The 19,443-nt window shown below is 31.5% G+C and overlaps 2 protein-coding genes across 3 annotated transcripts; both read left to right on the top strand.

Annotated features, from left to right (window-relative positions):
- Window positions 1-416: 416 nt before the first annotated feature.
- Window positions 417-1,853, top strand: LOC118039733 (bZIP transcription factor 44). The gene has a single exon (XM_035046519.2). The coding sequence runs from the start codon at window positions 1,105-1,107 to the stop codon at window positions 1,570-1,572; it is 468 nt and encodes a 155-aa protein (XP_034902410.1). The 5' UTR covers window positions 417-1,104; the 3' UTR covers window positions 1,573-1,853.
- An 11,043-nt stretch (window positions 1,854-12,896) lies between these two features.
- Window positions 12,897-17,752, top strand: LOC118039730 (chaperone protein dnaJ 10). 2 transcript variants are annotated; one of them, XM_035046518.2, is made up of 10 exons: window positions 12,897-13,241; window positions 13,615-13,717; window positions 13,974-14,033; window positions 14,423-14,505; window positions 15,171-15,315; window positions 15,395-15,524; window positions 16,032-16,190; window positions 16,304-16,476; window positions 17,267-17,347; window positions 17,426-17,752. In XM_035046518.2, the coding sequence occupies exons 2-10, from the start codon at window positions 13,631-13,633 to the stop codon at window positions 17,504-17,506; spliced, it is 999 nt and encodes a 332-aa protein (XP_034902409.1). In that variant the 5' UTR covers window positions 12,897-13,241; window positions 13,615-13,630; the 3' UTR covers window positions 17,507-17,752. The 2 variants fall into 2 exon arrangements, with proteins under 2 accessions (XP_034902409.1, XP_034902408.1); XM_035046517.2 differs by having other exon boundaries at window positions 12,898-13,241; window positions 13,611-13,717.
- The last annotated feature ends 1,691 nt before the right edge of the window (window positions 17,753-19,443 follow it).

Below are 19,443 nucleotides of genomic sequence, written 5' to 3' on the forward strand. Positions count from 1 at the left end.
ATGAATTTTACTCATATATTTTATATTTATCCAGCAATTATTTTTCAGGAATCAAATGTTAATATATCTCTAGATGCAAAGACAGACTCTCAACTTCATCCTAGCTAATAGAAAATCCATGTTTATTGCTTATTCTTTTTCCCCTTTGGAATACTTTCAGTGTTTCTTACCTTGCTCGTGTATATCACTGGAAAGATTTGATTGTAATTACCATGGCTGACGGAGGTTAAAGTTGGTCGATCCCAGCTGTGGATCTGGACACTTTTGGAGGTCCCCTCCCATCTCTCCTCCCTTACCTCACATGTCCCATCAACTTTTTTCCAGCAACTTTTTTTCTCTGATGAGATTCCACCAAATTCTTTAATTTCTCTTCATTTTTATTTATTTTTTATTTGTTTTTCCCATCAACTTGCTGGTCTCTTTCTGCTCTATAAATGCAGTTCCTCTCTTTCGTTTGAAGCCCCCTTCCTCCTTCCTTTCACCCTTTTGGCATCTTTCTGGCACCTTTCCTTCTGAATGTTTTGCTTACATGTTTCTGGCTCTCAAAGCGTCTTGTTTTGTCATTGAACTGTAGCCATATTCTTCCATTTCTGTTCTCCAGTCTTGATCTTGGATCTCAGTTTCTTGAATCCAAAACCCATTAATATTCTCCATCTTGGTACAATTCTTCTGTGCTGGGCTGGCGTTTTGAGGCTGCTTCAAGCATCAAGTCACAATCCTTTTCTTTTGGGTTTCTAGTGGGGTTTTTTAAAGTCTTATCTTGATGATAAATATTTTGTTCTTGATGTTTGAGATTCATGTCTCCAATTCTCAGTGAAATCTTCATTACTGGGTGCATGATAAATTCCACCTTCAGGCGCAGGACCCATTTAGTTCAATCATTCTCAGTTGTTTTCCTTTACTGGTTGTATTACGTTTCATGATTCTTGCTCAAAATCTGATCTTTAGACTATAATATACTACTATACATAAATATAATCTAGTACTATTACTACTACTATTATCTGCATTATTTTTTAGTTTGTTGCTATTTGGGTCCTGCCATAACTCTCTCTTTGTTGCCGTTCTTGTTTAAAAGTTGCAAACCTGTTTTGTGAGTCTCTCATGGCTTCCTCTAGTGGAACATCTTCAGGATCATCTTTGATTCAAAACTCAGGTTCGGAGGAGGATTTGCAGGCATTGATAGATCAGAGGAAGAGAAAGAGAATGATATCAAATCGCGAATCGGCGAGGAGGTCTAGAATGAGAAAACAGAAGCATTTGGATGATCTAATGTCTCAAGTGTCTCAATTGAGGAAGGAGAATCACCAGATTGTTACAGGCATCAATATCACAACTCAGCGTTTCTTGAGTGTTGAGGCTGCTAACTCAATCCTAAGAGTTCAAATAAGCGAGCTCAGCAATAGATTGGAGTCTTTGAATGAGATCATCGGTTTCTTGAGTTCAAACAATGGTGTTTTGGGAGATTCAAGCACCTTCAATGAACCAGCAGCTGACAGCTTCTTGAACCCATGGAACATGGCCTACCTGAATCAGCCTATAATGGCATCTGCAGAGATTTTTCATTGCTGATCTGTTCTCCACTGTAGGCTTGAACTTAGAGCAGAAGAGAGATAGAGAGATCTGTTTAGTAATAATCAAGCTTAAGAAATTATCACTCAAGAGCTGATTATAATTTAAGTAGTTTGAAATAAGGCAACATATGTAGAAGTCATGGGGTGGGGAGTAGATGGACATGTAAGAAAGAACAAAAGGGTTTGTGGCTAGTTTGGTTCTTGGTCTGTAAATGGGCTTGCGAGTTTTACAGTTTGATGTCGCTATTATAGTAAATGTAATGGTATTATTTTTAACGAGTTCTTCTTCTTCTTCTTCTTCTTGTTCCAAGTTGTGTGGATGGCCTTCACAGTGAAATCAGCTCTGTGTTTCTCGCATCAAAATTTCTGTAAAGCCATGTATGGGGCTTTTCTGACGTCTGACAAATTGAAATAATTGAGTGCAAACACAATACTTGTTTATAAAGTGTATAAAAACAAAGCAGCAGTCTTCCTCCTTCCTTCGAGTGTATATTGTTCCTCTCTTTTTCCTTATTTGAAGCTTGAGCTGTGCATTTTGACTAATGGTCTAGGGAGCTCTGAAGTAGTGGCTGCTGGTTATATATATGCGGTGGCCGGTGAATTTCCGAGCTATAAAATGATTTTTTGATCCACTCGGAGATGTTTCAGAGAACCACCACTTGCTGCAATGCATCTTTTGCCAATATTATTGTCTCGCATGAAGTAAGAGAAGAGGACCTTCAACGAGAATAAGTATCCGATCCGATCTTGCATTATTTAGCACCTCTCGTTTGCAGATTTATTGAATGACAAGAACCCAGAGGATTGGACAGCGGCCCCCCAGCATCTTTTTCAGTGTCGGACTCAGAGTTGCCGTTAAATATCAAGAACACCAGGAGAATATTTGTTTTTGGATCTTAAAAATGCTCGTAAATAAATCGAAATAAATAATGACAACAACAAACGGAGTCCATTAAAGCTGCTTCCAAGCAGTTTTATTACATCAGAGTAATGCTTTCGGATCATGTTTTCACACGTTAAAAGTAATCAAATTACTGCTTCCAAGCAGATTAACCCCTAAAATCTCATGTGTCTGTAGTAATAAAGAAATTGCTAGGAATGATCCCAATTCACGAAAATAAACTTCTTGACTGAAGCAAATCAATAAACATGGTTCACTCCATATGAAGGAGCAATGGAACTCAAATTAAACTTGACTGAACAATTGGAACATGGTTGAAGACACGGAACAGCAGTAATGGGACTCAAAGCTCAAAAGACACAGCATGGTTTCACAAATAGTTAGGTGGAAGGTGCTCTTGTATGAATATGATTGTTTATCAAATAGTTCGTTATTTTTTAAAAAATTATCAGCACATCAAAAACGATTACAAACCGCACTCAATTTTAGAAATTTGGTAATGTGGTTATGATTATTTTTTAAAATATTTTTTATTTTAAAATATATCAAAATAATATATTTTTTATTTTTTTAAAATAAATATATTAAGACGGATCTAAAATATATAAAAAATTAATTTTTAATAAAAAAATAAAAAAAAAAAAGCTACCTCATGTTTCCAAATGCTCGTGTGACTAGTGGAACAGATCCCACGTGCAGGAAACAATACTATCAGTAGCCATGGTTATGGAAAAAGCATAACTATTCATGGTTCTCTCCACTCGAAAGTGTTTTTTTTTTTTTTTTGTTGAGTAAAAAGCCAATAGGGAACAGGACGAATGGGCTCCAACTTGGTTTTGTTGGGGGAGGCTGTGAGGGATTTATTTTTATAGGTTTCTATCACACTAAATACAAAAACATTGCAAGGGGACATATGTTGTCATGCCTTAGTCGTAATCCATTGTCTCAATCATGGTTCCGTAAGCAGTAGAGCAACTTTCTTTTATTTTCTTTTCCTAATGACCTTCTTATGTCCCATTATAAAAATTATAATTTAACTTAAATTTTAAATTTATATTTTTAAAAATTATTAATTTAAATTTTATAAATTTTATTTAAAATTTATATAATTATTAATTTTAAAATTTATGAAATTAATTAAAATATAAATAAATTGATTTCAGATATTAATATGTTAATAAAAAATAAATTCTAATAAAAGAGAGAGAGAGAGAGCATCGAGGAAATGGATAAATGGCAAAGCAAGCACCAAAGCACGTCAATCAAAATCGTCTTATTGTCTTTTTAATTGCTTGATGACATGTGTGAATTAAAGTGGTATTTGGAGATTGAATGCTGGAGAAAAATAGTCAACATCGTCGCTAGTTCTTCCAAGCATCTGTCTGCTAATTTAGAGATTAGCGGTGTTAGATTCTTGAGCTACTGAACTTTCGAGTGGTAGAATTTTTAAAGCAGTCGAGAAAAAAAAATACACATATTATAACTCCAAATACCAAGGCCCCAGTCGATTCTTGAATTAAATTTGAGAGGGTTGGTCGATGTTTTTTTTATACTATTATTAGCAATAAATCCCGGGGTGCATAGGTTTTTGCTAAGCAATTTTCCGCAAGAACACTTGAGAAGAGTTGAACCTGAACTCTTGAATAGAAAAATATTATGGTTGATGATTGAGATGCTCGGTATCAAATATCTCTCTATTAAATATATTTATTTACTAATAAAAAAGATCAATATCTAGCTAGTTCCTAAAACTATATATGTGTGTGTGTTAGAGTCAATTAAATATATTTAATAAAAAAGATCAATATCTAGTTCCTAAAACTTTTTTTTATGAATTATTACTACTATTATTATTTAAAGATTTGCTTATACTTAACTTTTTGAAATATCTTAACTTAAGAACTGGGATCCATGCGAAATGCTATATAAAAACGCTTACATGAATCAACTTTTAGAGAAATTTTTTAATTTATGCTTTTTCCCTCTTTTTCATAAATATATAAACAGATTAGAACTTAGAGAAGTAACTAAAATCAAATTAATCTTTATATGTAACTAAACATTTAACGGAGTTTTCAATGCATAGGGTCGCCAATATTTCAGTAAAAAGATGAGGTCAAATTTTGAATTTAAAAGGAAAAAAAAAAAAAGGAGAAATTTAATTATTGTTGTCCACTAGGACCCAGCAGCGTGTCTCGCCATATTACCCGTGCACTGATCGAATGGGTCATTTCCAGGGGTTGCTCAATTGCCCTATTTCAAATTAATTTTTAAACATGGTTAGTCTTAAATTAAAGTCAATACAGATAGCCTAATCCAAACTTTTGCACTATTTTAGGCACCGTTTCCTCAATTTTTTAAAAAATTTTTTTATTCTTTTTATATAAAATTAATATATTTATAAAAAATTTAAATTATTTTAATATATTTTTAAATAAAAACAATTTAAAAAACAACTATAACCACCCGAATAAACACTCTTTAACATAATCTAAACCCCATGGCCAGAGTAATTGGCACGTAAACTACTATAATAGTGAATTTATGTTTTTTACTCTTTAAAAAACTCATTGAACTAGCAACTAGGGGTATATTTGTATTTTTATAGGATTTATTTGTTATTTTTGAATTTTCGAGGGGTACCTCAAACCTTTTCTAGATTTTTTGCACAGTAGATTTACATTAATACATTTAAAAGCAAAATAGCACTTAACTATGACAGGAGAATTCTTTGTTTTTCAATTTTTTAAGAACGTTGTAATGACTCTATTACTATTAAAATAAAAATTCTCTAATCCTATTTGAAGAGCTAAATCATCATTTCATAGCACTAATTATTTGGTCACCGGATAATGTTATTTTTGATACATAAAAATAAAAATAAAAAGTTGCATGCACGCGTTAGCCACCCTGCCATCTTCAAGAGACATGCATGATTGACTCTGGTGGTGGAGAAAGATATCCTACCGTGTCATTTGATGTATCACGATATTTTCTTTTTACATAGATAATGTATATATAGTGATTATATTTGGTTTGCCGTCAGTTTAATTTTATTTCCCTCTTTCATTTCTCTTTACTCTATCTCAATTTGCATACTGCCCATGAATAAAATCTCAACAACTCTTCAATCTTTTTTTCCCTTGAAGGTTTTTTTTCATATTCTTTGAATTGCAATTGTTTTATTTGATAAAATCACTTTAAATTAGAAAAAAAAATTTAATTTTATCTTCCTTCAATTTCTCATCTCTCAAATTTAATTTTTATTATGTTGATTTTTTTATTGGTATGGTTTATGAATTTTATTTATTTCTTGCGATTTCATTCTCATTTTTTTTTATGCTTGCTTCTCATTTATTTTATTGTTATTTTTTCTCTAATTCTATTCTTCAAAATTAAATTTTTTATTTAAACTTAAATATAAGATTTCATGGGTTGTAATTTTTAAAAATTACCCTAATGGTCGCTATGCATCGTGCGAACTAGCCAGCAATCAGTCACACCATTCTCTCATGTAAAATTCATTTATGTTTATTTACATTTACAAATAAACAAACTTACTTATTACTAATTTAGATTTAAAATTTGTTTGTTCTTAAGTTAAACATGTGATCCACGGCATGAACAAATACATATTTAATGTCTGTACTTAGTATTATATTTTCATTTACTTTTGGACAGATTTCAAAAGTGTTTTTATATATATTGCTTTCACATGCCTTTGGGTGCAAAGAAGTGTCCATGCCTTTTCTTCAATCGTTCTCCCCTGACGTTTAACATGCATTATTTTTATGTCCATATATTTTTTTGAAGCCAAGAAAGCAACATGTATTTTTTCCTTTTAAAGTATGCAAAGCAGCTTGATGAGACCACTGAACTGTATATTTAATGATGTAGTTAATTCCAAGGAAGCTACAAATACAGGTTTGGATTGACTTTAATACCCATTATGTTCTCCTCCTACAAACAGAAAACTGGGGCAGGGCTTCGAGTACAAAGCAGAAGAATCATATGTTATGATTTCTTATTTAAATTTATTAAAAAACTATCTTAATTCAATAGCTTAAACTATTAAATAAGATCTTAGAATATGATTTATATTATTCTCTAATATACCCTCTCAAGTGAAAGTCTTTTTAAACTTAAAATTTACACAAACCCAATTTACCTTATACTTAATTTTTATCAAATAATTAATATGTATAGTAAGATTCAAACTCGTAATTGCTTGGTCATTAAAACTCTGATATTATATCAAGAAACTATCTCAATCCAATAACTTAATCTATTAGATGAGTTTTTAAAATATAATTTATATTATTTTCTATTAAAATTAAAGATTAGATTAGACATTTACCATACTTAATCACTAAATTATTGCAAATTGCTGTCTTATATGGATGCTAACTTCTGGCTGGACAAGCAGAGGGAAAAGAAAGAAAGTCGTGATGATCAGCCAAAGAAATTATAGCAGCTAGGAAAAAGAGGGAGCATGGATGATGAAATCTTCTCTCGTGTCTTTTCCTCTTTGGATTTGGTTGCCTGCTGGGAAAATAAAAGGAATCTTACGAGCGTTAGCGTCAGCCAGGAGATGGCTATGGCGATGGCGTGGCGTGGCGTGGCGTGTGGCCGGCCATGCTATTCCATGGCTCACGTGAGCTGAAGAAAAGGCATCTGGCGTGTATCTTGGCGTGGCCAGGAGGGAAGATTATATGCTTCTAGATGGGATTTATTTGATTAAGTTAAGTAATTAGTGATCGATGGTGTCTGGCATATTGGAGCGAATATCCAACTCTCAAAGAATGATTAAATTAGTGAAAAGAGAGCAGAGGGAGGCTTTAATTAGTCTTGTTAGTTGAACACAGACAGAAGCTGGGTCCTAATGACGTTTAACTAAGTAATTAAGCATCATCACTGATTGAGAGTGAGGGAGACGCCATGCTTGTTTGAGGGGTAAAAGAGAATGGAGATCGATGAACCCTAGCTCTGCTGACATCAACAGTCCCGCCCAATGATTTGAATACACGTAGGCATGCAGTAGAGCTAGCTAATGTTAACCCCCCCCAGATCAAGCAGCAAGATTTATACACCAGAAATGTTGTTTCCCTACCAAAACTTTGAGAAAAAGAAATTTTGTAGCATGGCTTTTTCGATGCCCCCACCATATTCTTTGGCTTAAATATGCTTTTTAATCAGGGAATTCTTATTCTTTTTGACTATATACAATACTGATCCATTATATTAATTTCAATTTTTTTTATTTTTTTACTATATATAAAGAAGAGGTTCGAGGACGAAACAACTTGGAAGGATCTTGTAATATTCTTTTTAATCTTTCCAAACTTGTAAAAGCAGTATTGCCGACCAATATTTTCCACTAGTTTTAAAGCAAGTTTTTATTTATTTTTTTTTGTTTAAAATTTACTTTTCTTTATGTTTTTTTTTGAATTGTTTTGATATGATAATATTAAAAATAATTTTTTAAAAATAAATTAATAATATTTTTCTATAATTTCAAATAAAAAATATTTTTTAAAAAAATAACTGCTAATACATTTTCAAACATTATGTGTTTTTTTTTTTGCCCCTTCAAGAAATAACATTTAGGCTTGATGGTGAGGGGTAAGATGGTCTTTTATTATATTTTTTAACCTTAAGGAGGTCACGTGCTATATCTATATTCTTAAGGAGTTTCTTTGGTTACAAACTGTCCTTTCAACATTAATGAAGTGTCGGTGTGTTAAGGTATTATTATAAAAATAAGGATATTCGTTTCATCCTCAAAAAACTCACTTGTTAGAGTATCAATGACCAATCCAAACAATACTAGTTTTATCCTTAAAAAAATAAAAAATAAAAAGGTAAAATATCAGATTAGCACATTAAAAAAAAAAAAAAAAACATGCCCTTTTAACCTTCTATCTTTTTTTCGGGCGATATTTTCAACTTTTTCTCTTTTGTTTTTTATCTCTTCCACGAAGTAAGGCCTTCAACTTTGGAAAAAGTGTTGAGCTTTAAGGCCATGTTTGTTTCCAGGAATTCACTTTCCTGGAAACCATTTTCCTCACTTTCTCATGTTTGGCAAATACATGGAAAGTGAGTCAAAGGAAAGGAAATTCTGGTCAAAGGAAATGTTAACATTAATCTCAGGAAAGTGTTTTCCGGTTTTATTCTTGGAAAACACTTTCCTGAGCCTGCGTTCTCGTGCTTTTGTAACTGTTCATGTTAATTGCACTGTTCAATGAACAGTGCAATTAACATGAACAGTGCAATTACGTATATTGTTTACTAAAAAATAGTGAACAGTGCAGTTCTCTTGCACTGTTCACTTGCTTGCGGAACTCTTTTTTTTTTTTTTTTTTAACATTTAAAAAAAAATAGTTTAGATTAAATTTTATACCTTAATGTTTTATTCAATTTTATTACATGCTAAAAATATTATTAAAGTTATAGTTTTTGTCGGATGTATTCATATGTAATGAAATTATAAATGGTTTCATGGAATAGTAAAAAATATTTTACAACCTTATTTCGTATGTAATGGAATTATAAATGGTTTCATGATATATATAGTTATATTTTATAAAATAAGCTATGTATGAATATAGGATATAATAAAAAAAAATTCATCATTATACATTTTAGATTTCATTTTTTTTTTATTGTAAGTGATTAAATATTTTATATATATTATATAAATTTTTTTAAAAAATAATTTATTAATAAATTATTTTCCAGTTCATTTTCCATAATACAACCAAACACTGGAAAGTGTTTTCCATAACACTACCAAACATCGGAAAATACTTTCTCGGAATTCACTTTCCAAGAATTCACTTTCCCCGGAATTCATTTTCCAAAAGGAATTCACTTTCCTGCAAACAAACGGAGCCTTAGCTTCCTTTAGTAAAGTCAAGTCAAGCACGGACGGAAGGGAGGGGGAGAAGAAAGCTGTGAAAGTATACACAAGTACGGAACAGGCCTTGACAGCCCATCTGGAATCCTGGCTTGTGGCAAGGAAGGCCCATCTTATTCTAGCTAAAAAACAATAGGCCCAATCAGAAACTATCTTACAAACCTTGCTGTCAAGGCTATCATGCTTAAGCCCAATGCCTTCTTTTTTTCTTCTTTAAAACAGGTTTGGGCCTATTGCTTATTAGTAGTAGAAATATCACCCTTCATGTCCCACCTAGTTATATAATTCAAACTTGATCTGATGTGAATCTTTTTGAATAATTATTTTATTCTAGAGATAATAAATAAAATATAAATATTTTTAAAATCGATTCAAAACTCACTTGAACCTGAAATATATATTTATATTATATTGATATGTTTATAAAACATTTGGATTTTTTAAATATAATATATACATATCGAGACATACAGGAAAGGAAATTGGTGGACTGTGAGGCCCAAGTTGAATTAAAGAATATTGGTATTCATCAGGAGGCCCATCTGAGATTTTATTCTAAAGAAAGGGAAAAGGCCCATTTAGAAAATTTTGATGATCAAAGGCTACTATACCGAAAGAAGATTAATAATTTAGAAAATTTTGATAATCAAAGGCTACTATCTGAGATTTTATCAAATTTTATTTCATTTTTTTTCTTTTTTTACTTTTTTAAACATCTGAATTCAACCCCTGATATTTTTTTTTAACCTCTCCTAATTTTAATTAAATGTAATTGTATATCACATGGTATCATGCAAGTATATCATAATCCAATTAGCGTCTAAAATTGAGATAAACATTACTAAGGACCGGTTTATTTAATGGAAAATGGTTTTTTTGAAAAATATTTTTTTAAACTTTTCTATATTTATTTGTTATTAAAAAGTTGATGAATAAAAAAGTTATTTTTCTATAAAAACAAATCTAGCTTGACTTCTGGAAAAGTATTTTACTTTTATTTTTTAATAGGACATATTTTTCACAAATTGAAAAAAAAAAATATAATAAAATATTATATTATTTGTTATTTATATCAATTTTAATCAATGATATTTTAATTGTTAGATATTTAATTTTCAATTTTATTTATTTATTTTTCAATTTCATCTCTTAAATTTTGATTTAATTTAATTTTTATATCAATTTTCCTTATTGTTTTTATCGTTATTTATTTTTCTCTTATATTTTTTTAAAATTAAAATTATTTTATTTATCTATTATTTGGTCCTTTTTATTTTGATTGTTATTTTTTTATTTGAAATAATTTATTAATTTGATATATTTTTTTTTTCAATTTCATTCTCCTTTAAACTTTTACTTTGTCACATTTGGTCTATATTTTTTTATTGATATTTTTTTTTTTTAAAAGCATTTATAAAATTGGAATGTTTTTTCAATTTCATACACTTTTAAACCTTTTTCTAACCTTGTTATTTTAATATACTAGAAAAAAAATTAAAATTTTATTTTTCATGGACATAGCTATACACTAAAAAGTAATTTTCAAGTTTCATTTTTTATAATATTATCAATCATAAAAAAAAAAATTTATTTATAAAAAAATCCACTTTTCATCAAAAGCCATTTAAAAAAATATTTTTTTAACAAACAAGTAAGTACTTGAAGCTTTCTCTTTTTTTTCCTTTTGCTTTTTTCATTAGCTTGTAAGTTTATGTATCAAAATAAAAATTAGTAGAATTAGTTTTTAAAAAATGAAATGTAGAAAAAAAAAAATATAACTAAGCATGTACTGAAAGAGCTTTTTTTTTTTATTATTGTAGCATGATTAATTGCTTACCATCTCACAATATCACTATATGGATTGAAATACTATTTTTAAAAAAATAATTTGGTCCTTGAACTTTTGTTTTGCACTGATTAAGCAATTTTTTTAGCTCAAATTATCACTCCAATTGCATTTTTTTTAAGGGAAGGTTTGAATTGAAAAACAGTAAACTAAAGTGAAAGACGAGCGAAATAGGTGGCGGCTATGAAATTTATCTTGAAAGTTTATTTCCATCTCCTTATTTTTTTTTTTACTTTTAGGTAATGAACCCCTTTAATTTTCTAAAAATTTCAATTTTGATACAAAATTTTATTTTTCTTGTTTTTTTTTGGGGAGGAGAGAGAAGGACTCACTAGATTCCAACATAGAGAAGAAAGTTGTTGTTGGTGACGATTCTTAACTACTAAAATGATCGATTTTTTTGTGTCAAATTGTTTCATATACGATTAAAGGATGAGCTATGTGTTTTTCTTACTTTGAAAATACCTAAAAAGATAGATATCAAGCTTGAGAAGAATTTTTTATTTTGGGTTTTGAGGTGTTTGTTTTTCGCATTTTTTGAGGTCATAAATTGGATTTAATAAGGTTTATATGATGTTTTTATGTGTTTTTGTGTAAAAATGGATTGAAAATGATCTTTTGGATGAAAAAAAATAATGAATCATTTTTCCAGCCATTACAATAGCCAGATTTGGGAGACCCAGACAACACGTCATCTATTTAGTTTTCAAAATAAATTAGGTCAGTGAATAACATGTAAGTTGCCTCAATTAACCTTATAAATGAATAAAAGGCCTATGTTTGGGTCTCATTTGCAGGCCCTCCCCCAAGCCATTTCTTGTTGGGCCAACACTTGCCCTAGACTTCATGAAGCCCATCAACGCCTATGACCTCTTGTACTTATTTTTTTTTTCTTTTGATTTTTTAGTTAATACCTTTTTTATATGTTTTTTTTAACATAATTTTTAAATTTATATTTTAATTAATACTAATTTTATGTTTTGGCTTATTTAGCATTTTTTAAATGATAATTTTTTTAATTATATTATGTATTTAATTTTTGAGGGTGTTAGCATGATTCATTTTGATTTTTTATATATTTTATTATATACATTGATTTTTTTTTTGATTTTTTCATAATATTTTTAATATGTGCAGCCTTTACATATTATTTTTTTTCTTTTCATTTTATTCAATAAATTTACGCGTGTGCTAATTAATGTTACAAATTGATTTTAAAAAACAAATTCATTAAATACAACAAGTTAAACAATTCCATTTCTGTGATATTAATATCTTGATTTACATCTTTTTTTTAATTTTTCTAGTTTTTGTTTTTATTTTTTAATAATTATTTGTTTATTAAAATCTCGATTTTATAATTTAGAATGCATAATAAATATATAATATTAATATATTTCATGTTCAAGTCAAGAGTTTAACGTGTTAGCGTAGTTTTGTTTAGAAAATAATTTTTTTAATTTGTTGTTATTACCTTAAATGTTATTATTATTATTAAATTAATTAAAAATTAACATGTTATTAAATTTCTTTTAAAAAATATATTCGTCTTCTAATTCCTAATTCTTACAGGTTAATTGAATCTAAGTATTCTCGAAAGTCCATCCCAAGATTTTGGACCTTAAAAACAAAAAATAAAATATAGCCGAAATGTTTTGAGCTTGCAACAAAGAAATCATATCAGAAGTAGCTTCTGCTACCTGTCAAGAGTGCCAACCGTTCGTTAATGATCGACACGTCTTCCCTCTCTTACCTCGAAGCTTCTTCAGTTCTAGAAAACGATACCATCTCTTCTATTCCTTAACGTAGTTACAGTTTAATTTCTATTTATTGACCATTTAAAAACGTTCTCGAAAGTTTAAAAGCCTTATCCGTAGCTGACCGACACGATAAAATCTCCATTCTGTTAGAATCTTTCTCGCTTCCTTTGATCTTCAGTGCTTCTTCTCTGCAAGAAACTAGCAAGTCTCCCTGTCTTTGCAATCCCATCTCAAATATCTCTTCGTGAGTTCTAGAATCTTGATCTTGTTTCTTTATTATAGTTTTTTTTTTTTTTTAGTTTGTGATAAATACATGCCTGTTTTTGGAAGTATTAGCTAAGATCTAGGCTCGGCAAAATGGTAAAAACTTCATTGTTTTCATCAAAAGCTCTATCTTGTTATTTTTTTATCCCATTCTATTATTTGGAAGTAATCCATCTTGTTTTTCTTGGAAGGATGGATTATTTTGATGTTTATAAGTGAATACAGTTCGTCTGCCATTATTGTTGTTCCGTGTGCTTAACTTACTGAATTGAATTTACTTTATTTGTTTGTTAATGAGGCTGATTCTCAGTTTTCGTTTCTCTGATCCTATCATATGGTTCTCCTAAAGCAAGATTAAAAGCAAAACCAATGGTCAAAGATACAGCCTTTTATGACCTTTTGGGGGTTAAGGTCGAGGCGACACCGGCAGAGATCAAGAAGGCTTACTATCTCAAGGTGAGCATTCAATGGAAGTTATTCTAAAAGCTGTGGGCTAGCCACAAGGTTTATAGCTTCAATCCCATGGGAAAAGAATTTAGTAGTGCACTGAAGTGGTTCTATTGAAGGGTTGTGAATTTTGAAATAAGGCTCTTAAATTGCAGATGCAATCTTTTGTTTTTATCACGAACATGTGGAAGCACTGATTTTTTCTGCTAATGTTTTCCCTACTTGTGGGATCGTTATTGAGTGTAGTTTCTGGTGCTTTGAACAGGCAAGGATAGTTCATCCAGATAAAAATCCTGGAGATCCAAAAGCTGCAGAAAATTTTCAGGTTAGCTCATAATATGATTGTCATTGAAGATTATACCTTGGCTATTATGCACAGTTACTATTCCGTTTTTTAGTGCTTTCAGTTGCGTGTTATTTTGTCATTTTGAACAACTAATCCTGTTGTTGAGTTAAGTTGTATATTCAACTGCACTGCACTGCATAAATGAGGAAAATCTATGTTTTAATATGCTCTATTGATTGTCTTTTGCTAGAAAATTTCTCTTTTATTCGGACATAGGGTGCCCTTTCCTTGGAAATTGGAATGTATTGCCTTTCCCTTTCATTTCTTGATGGTTTACGAAAAGCCAGAGCATATACATAATGGAAGAACACATTTATTTGTCAACTTGCATCTGTTGTTGAGCTTATTTATTTGTTATATTTTTGTAGATGCTCAGTGAAGCATACCAGATCTTAAGTGATCCCCAGAAGCGTGAAAAATATGACATGTATGGAAAGGAATCAATAACACAGTAAGTTTAAACAACTATAAATTGCTTTCTATTATGCTTCAGCTTAAACTCCTTTGGGTACTCACTGGAATTTAACTTAGAGAAAACACACTCTTATAGTATAAAAAAACTTTTCTCTTTTCCTAAGATGATGATTCCCTTAGTCCGTATTGGGAAATTGATGCTACAAGATTGAATGTATAATCATGTAAAAGCCTTTAGTTGTGGGAAAATGGAAGTCAGGATGTCGTTTCATCACAAAACAGCTTCAAATATGCCTACTTTTTTGTTAATTCATCCTGCTGGAATTATATTTGTTAACAACTGAAAGAAGGGAGATGGAGCCTAAATCCATGAGGAAGTGGTTGATGAAGAAAGTGACAATCTTTTTTCTCGTGAGGAAGAAACACTGTTGGACAAAGCCAGATTTGAGACTTGCACGCCGAAAAGAAGACCACATTAATCCATTCAATATACTTGGCCACTGACTTGTCCAATTTCAGGGCTCTAACCAATTTGCAGATCACTAACTTTACCAGGGAATGATTTGCCCTTCGTCTCACTGTAATATTGTCTTGTGATGGGTTCCTCTGTTAATCATTGTTGGGTTCCTCTTTTAATCTTTGTTTCATTTCCCACATATTTTTTAATCCAGAAGAATTCATGAAAGATACTCTCTTTGCCAGGGAATCCATGGTGGATCCTTCAGCTGTCTTTGGAATGATGTTTGGGAGTGAATTATTTGAAGATTACGTTGGCCAACTTGCATTGGCGACAATAGCATCTCTTGAAAATGAAGGAGGCATGCAGGATATGGAAATGAAGATGAAGGTATTTTATTTACTGATGTTTTTCTATGTCATTGTTTGGTGCACTTGAATAAATCCCCTGGCTATTTTTTAATCCACAGGTGCTGCAGAGAGAGAGAGAAGAAAAGCTTATAACCATTCTCAAAAATTGCCTTGAAAAATTTGTTGAGGGCCAGGAAAATGAGTTTACAAATTGGGCAAAGTCAGAAGCACGTCGCCTCTCTGCAGCTGGTATATTCTGTTCCTCAATTAACATTTTATATCACTTAATAAAGTAATCAACTCTGAAAACTATTGACTATGGAAAACCTGCTGCAAGAAGGAATTCTTATGTCCTCTAATTTTGGTGGTTGTTTCTGGTGATTTCTTCTTGACCATACAAGTGCAACGAAAGGATTCTGGAGAATAACTGTTTTGGTGTAGAAGTAGGTTCTGCTCTCAGCCACTGTGTCATGCACTATAACTTCATTTCTTTTTCCTTTTCTGAAGCTTGTCTATAACCTTTTTACATAACTCAGGACTCCATGGCAATGCCTATGTGATGCTAAAATTGTCCATGCTGGAGTTATTTTTCAAATATTACTCTTAAAAGTTTTAGCTACATAGCAACATGAAAAGACTATGATTTGGGTAACTGTGCACATGCAAATGCTGTTCGTGTAGTTTTATTAACTTCTTGTTTTTAAAAGAAAATTTATCTGAATTTCTAACTCAACTCATAACCACTATAATCATCAGCATTTGGCGAGGCTATGCTGCACACCATTGGCTATATCTACACGAGGAAAGCTTCTAAGGAGCTTGGAAAGGACAAACGGTATATGAAGGTACCATTTTTCGCAGAATGGGTACGAGATAAAGGACACCTGATAAAATCACAAGTAATGGCAGCTTCAGGTGCAGTTTTCTGAAACTAAAGCTTCAATATCTTGAAACAGGCTTCAAGGTCATTCATTTTAGTTTATAATTTAAACAAAACCTAACAATATTATTTTCTCTTGAATTTGCAGGTGCTGTTTCCTTAATTCAAATACAGGAGGAGTTGAAGAAGTTGGATGGAGTAGAAAACCGAGAAGAGAGCATGCAGAAAATCCTTGAAGACAAGAAGGATGCTATGCTTCAATCACTTTGGCAGATCAACGTGGTTGATATTGAACGTACCTTATCACGTGTTTGCCTGGAAGTAAGTCGTTCTCTTTTCCTTTTTTATTCTCATGACAGCTAACTTCATTCTGCAAGCCTGCGAGTTCTGATGTTATGAAAGAGTAGCGGCCAAATGGGTTTATCCCTTAGATAGTGGACATTCTCATGACATTAAATCTCAGTTTCAAGTCTTTTATGACTCAAAGACAATCAAGTAGATAATTGCTGATTTAAAACATTTCACATCTTATTGGTAGTTCAAATAGATGAGGAGGAACTAGAATTCAGCTTCATCTGTAATTAGCAAACTGAAGTAGCTGTTTACCTTCTAAAACAACAGCCCGGGTTTTTGATAGATGCCAACATTCCAATTTTACTTGATGACTTCCTGGTGATTTCTTTCACAAGTTTCTAGGCTGACATTCCTGTAAATTATGAGGTGACAATTGAGTTCTTTGGAAAAATGCCTAATGTGCTTTCATCCTCCTCTTCCGGCCTACTTGCTGACCATACCACATGCCCTTGTCTTGCTATATGTTGAAGCTTGGCACAAGCATGCACCCCGGATTCAGTTTGTGTGAAGCATTTTGTCTTGCAATATTTCCTTTTATGCTATCTAAAATTTGATTTAGTTATCGAGATGCATTATTGTACGAGTGCCTGTTCTGAATGTTAGGTCGAGGTTGGGGGGTTACTGAATGAATTAAAACTGTGTTAAAACTCAGCAGACATGTTATATGAATTGGTCTCTACTAAGGAATTGCAAGAAAAAAATGATGATGAACGTAGTGAAAAGAAGAATGATTTGTTAATTATGTTTTCTGTTTCAGGTACTTGCAGACCCTAGCGTGTCCCGTGATGTTCTGAAGTCACGAGCTAAAGGATTGAAAAAACTTGGAACAATCTTCCAAGTGAGTACTGCTTACCTTCTTCTGTATCCATGTAACGTATGATATTTCGTTGTCTCATCAATTCAATCTTCTTCTCAGGGTGCCAAAGCTGCATACAGTCGGGAAAACAGTTTGCGCCATGAAAAAGACCAGGCAGTGAACGCCGGTTCATCATCATAGTTATATTGATTGATACTTAGCGGTTCCCATTTTGTTGTCTCTATAAATAAACGTGTAGTATGCTGTGTTTGGTTTTGTATCTGCTGTCATACCTGTCTGCTGTGCTTCAAACACCGAGTTCACTACCTGCAGCATTTTGTTATATAGGATGGTCTTGATTCATGTTAGTCATTGTAGAATCTGAATGAGCCTTTGCATTATCATGTACGATTCAAATATTTCTAATTTAATGCGCATTTCCTGTTCCATCTACCTGTAATTCCTCAAAATATCAAATTTATTTGCATTTTTATCTAAGCAAGGGAATCCTTGATCTTGAGGCAGTTGCTAATGTGTATCATCACTCTCTAGTGTAGCGCGGCTAGTGTCCCGCCATGTCACAAGTGGTCAATATTAGCAATGTAGAAGGATTGCTTGCTGTATTCCTTTTGGTGGAAGTAGAGACGGAATGTCATGGTGCTCATCAAGTAAACTAAAGATATTTTACTAGTATTTATTTTGAATAATAATAAAAAAAGCAGACATAAAAAGAAAGGATAATATAAAGTTTACAATTTACGTACTAAAAACACCATCACTCACTAAACCCAAAAGACCTTCAAAAGATTGCAGGTCGACTGTCCAAGTTCGTGAACAAGTTGGCTGAGCAAGAAGTGCCACTCATGGGGTTTGATAATTTTCTTATGTTATACTCATGGTGGGCATCGATCTTCGTTATCGTTGCTGCTGATGGTTCAAGATTTATAACAAGTACGAGAGCGTAATCCTTGAACCACAGATAGAGAAGTGTAGCTCACACGTCCAGATCATAGAATCAGATTCACAGTAATTAGTTAAATTACAATTTTCATATATCTCTCTCCTTAATTGCTTCGAGTTCTGTCTGATTATTCATCTCATAATTCTTACTGTACTGGTAGGAGATACATACCAAGCAATCCATCACACTACAATGAAGGCGCAACCATCCATGAAAGGATCTTCTAAGAGTTAACACCAAAGACTATGGAAACTATAATCCAGCATCAGTTCTTGTTAGGCCTCCTTTCAAGCTCATACCAAACTGATGGTTGGTTCAGTTCTCATGCATGTTGAAGAGGATGCGATCAGCTGTCCGAGCAGTAGTATATTTGAATAAATAAATAAATAAATATGTTTTAGGGATCAAGATTCAAATTTTACCTTGCCAGCGTTCCTAAACTATAAAGCTATTTTCATATAATTATAGTTATTTGTACGAGTTGTTTAATTTGCATGGTAATTAAATCTTTTTTTTAAATTAATATTAGTGTTTAGACTAGTTTGTATGTATCTCGATTAGTCTTATAGACCTTAAAATTTAGAGGACTCGAACGGATAATTTTAAAAAAATAAATTTATAAAGTTGCATAGTAATTAAACTTTGGTTATGTCAATGATGGTGTTTTAATTCGTTTATATTTGCTTTGCTAGTATTTATATTTGGAGGGATTTTAATCTGGACATTATTAAACATTTCTGCAAAGCATATATTAATTCATTAATATTTTTGAAGAATGTCATAAAGCTGCTTGAATTATTAGCAAATACTTAATAAGGAAATAAAAGGTAAAGATTAATTAAATAATATAAATTCCTTCCCTAAAAAATAGATCTATAATAAATCTATGTCATTTCCTCCACTATTTTTTTTATTTTAAATTATATTTTTTTAGATGTTTTTATAATACAACACGGGCACTTAACATGAAAGCTATTTGGAACCTACTACTCTGTATCGTATAATAAACCTCTATAAGGCTTTTGCTTGTAATTATTGTACTAAGATTAATTCTACCTAGTTAATTAATAAAAAATGCTCTTAATTCGTGTATTAATATGAAAATGACAATTGGGTGGTTAAAATGTTGTCTTATCTTCAAATTTCATTCACATCTCTGTCCCAAACTTGCCAACTA

This window comes from Populus alba, chromosome 4 (genome assembly GCF_005239225.2).
Source record: "Populus alba chromosome 4, ASM523922v2, whole genome shotgun sequence".
Lineage (NCBI taxonomy): Eukaryota > Viridiplantae > Streptophyta > Magnoliopsida > Malpighiales > Salicaceae > Populus > Populus alba.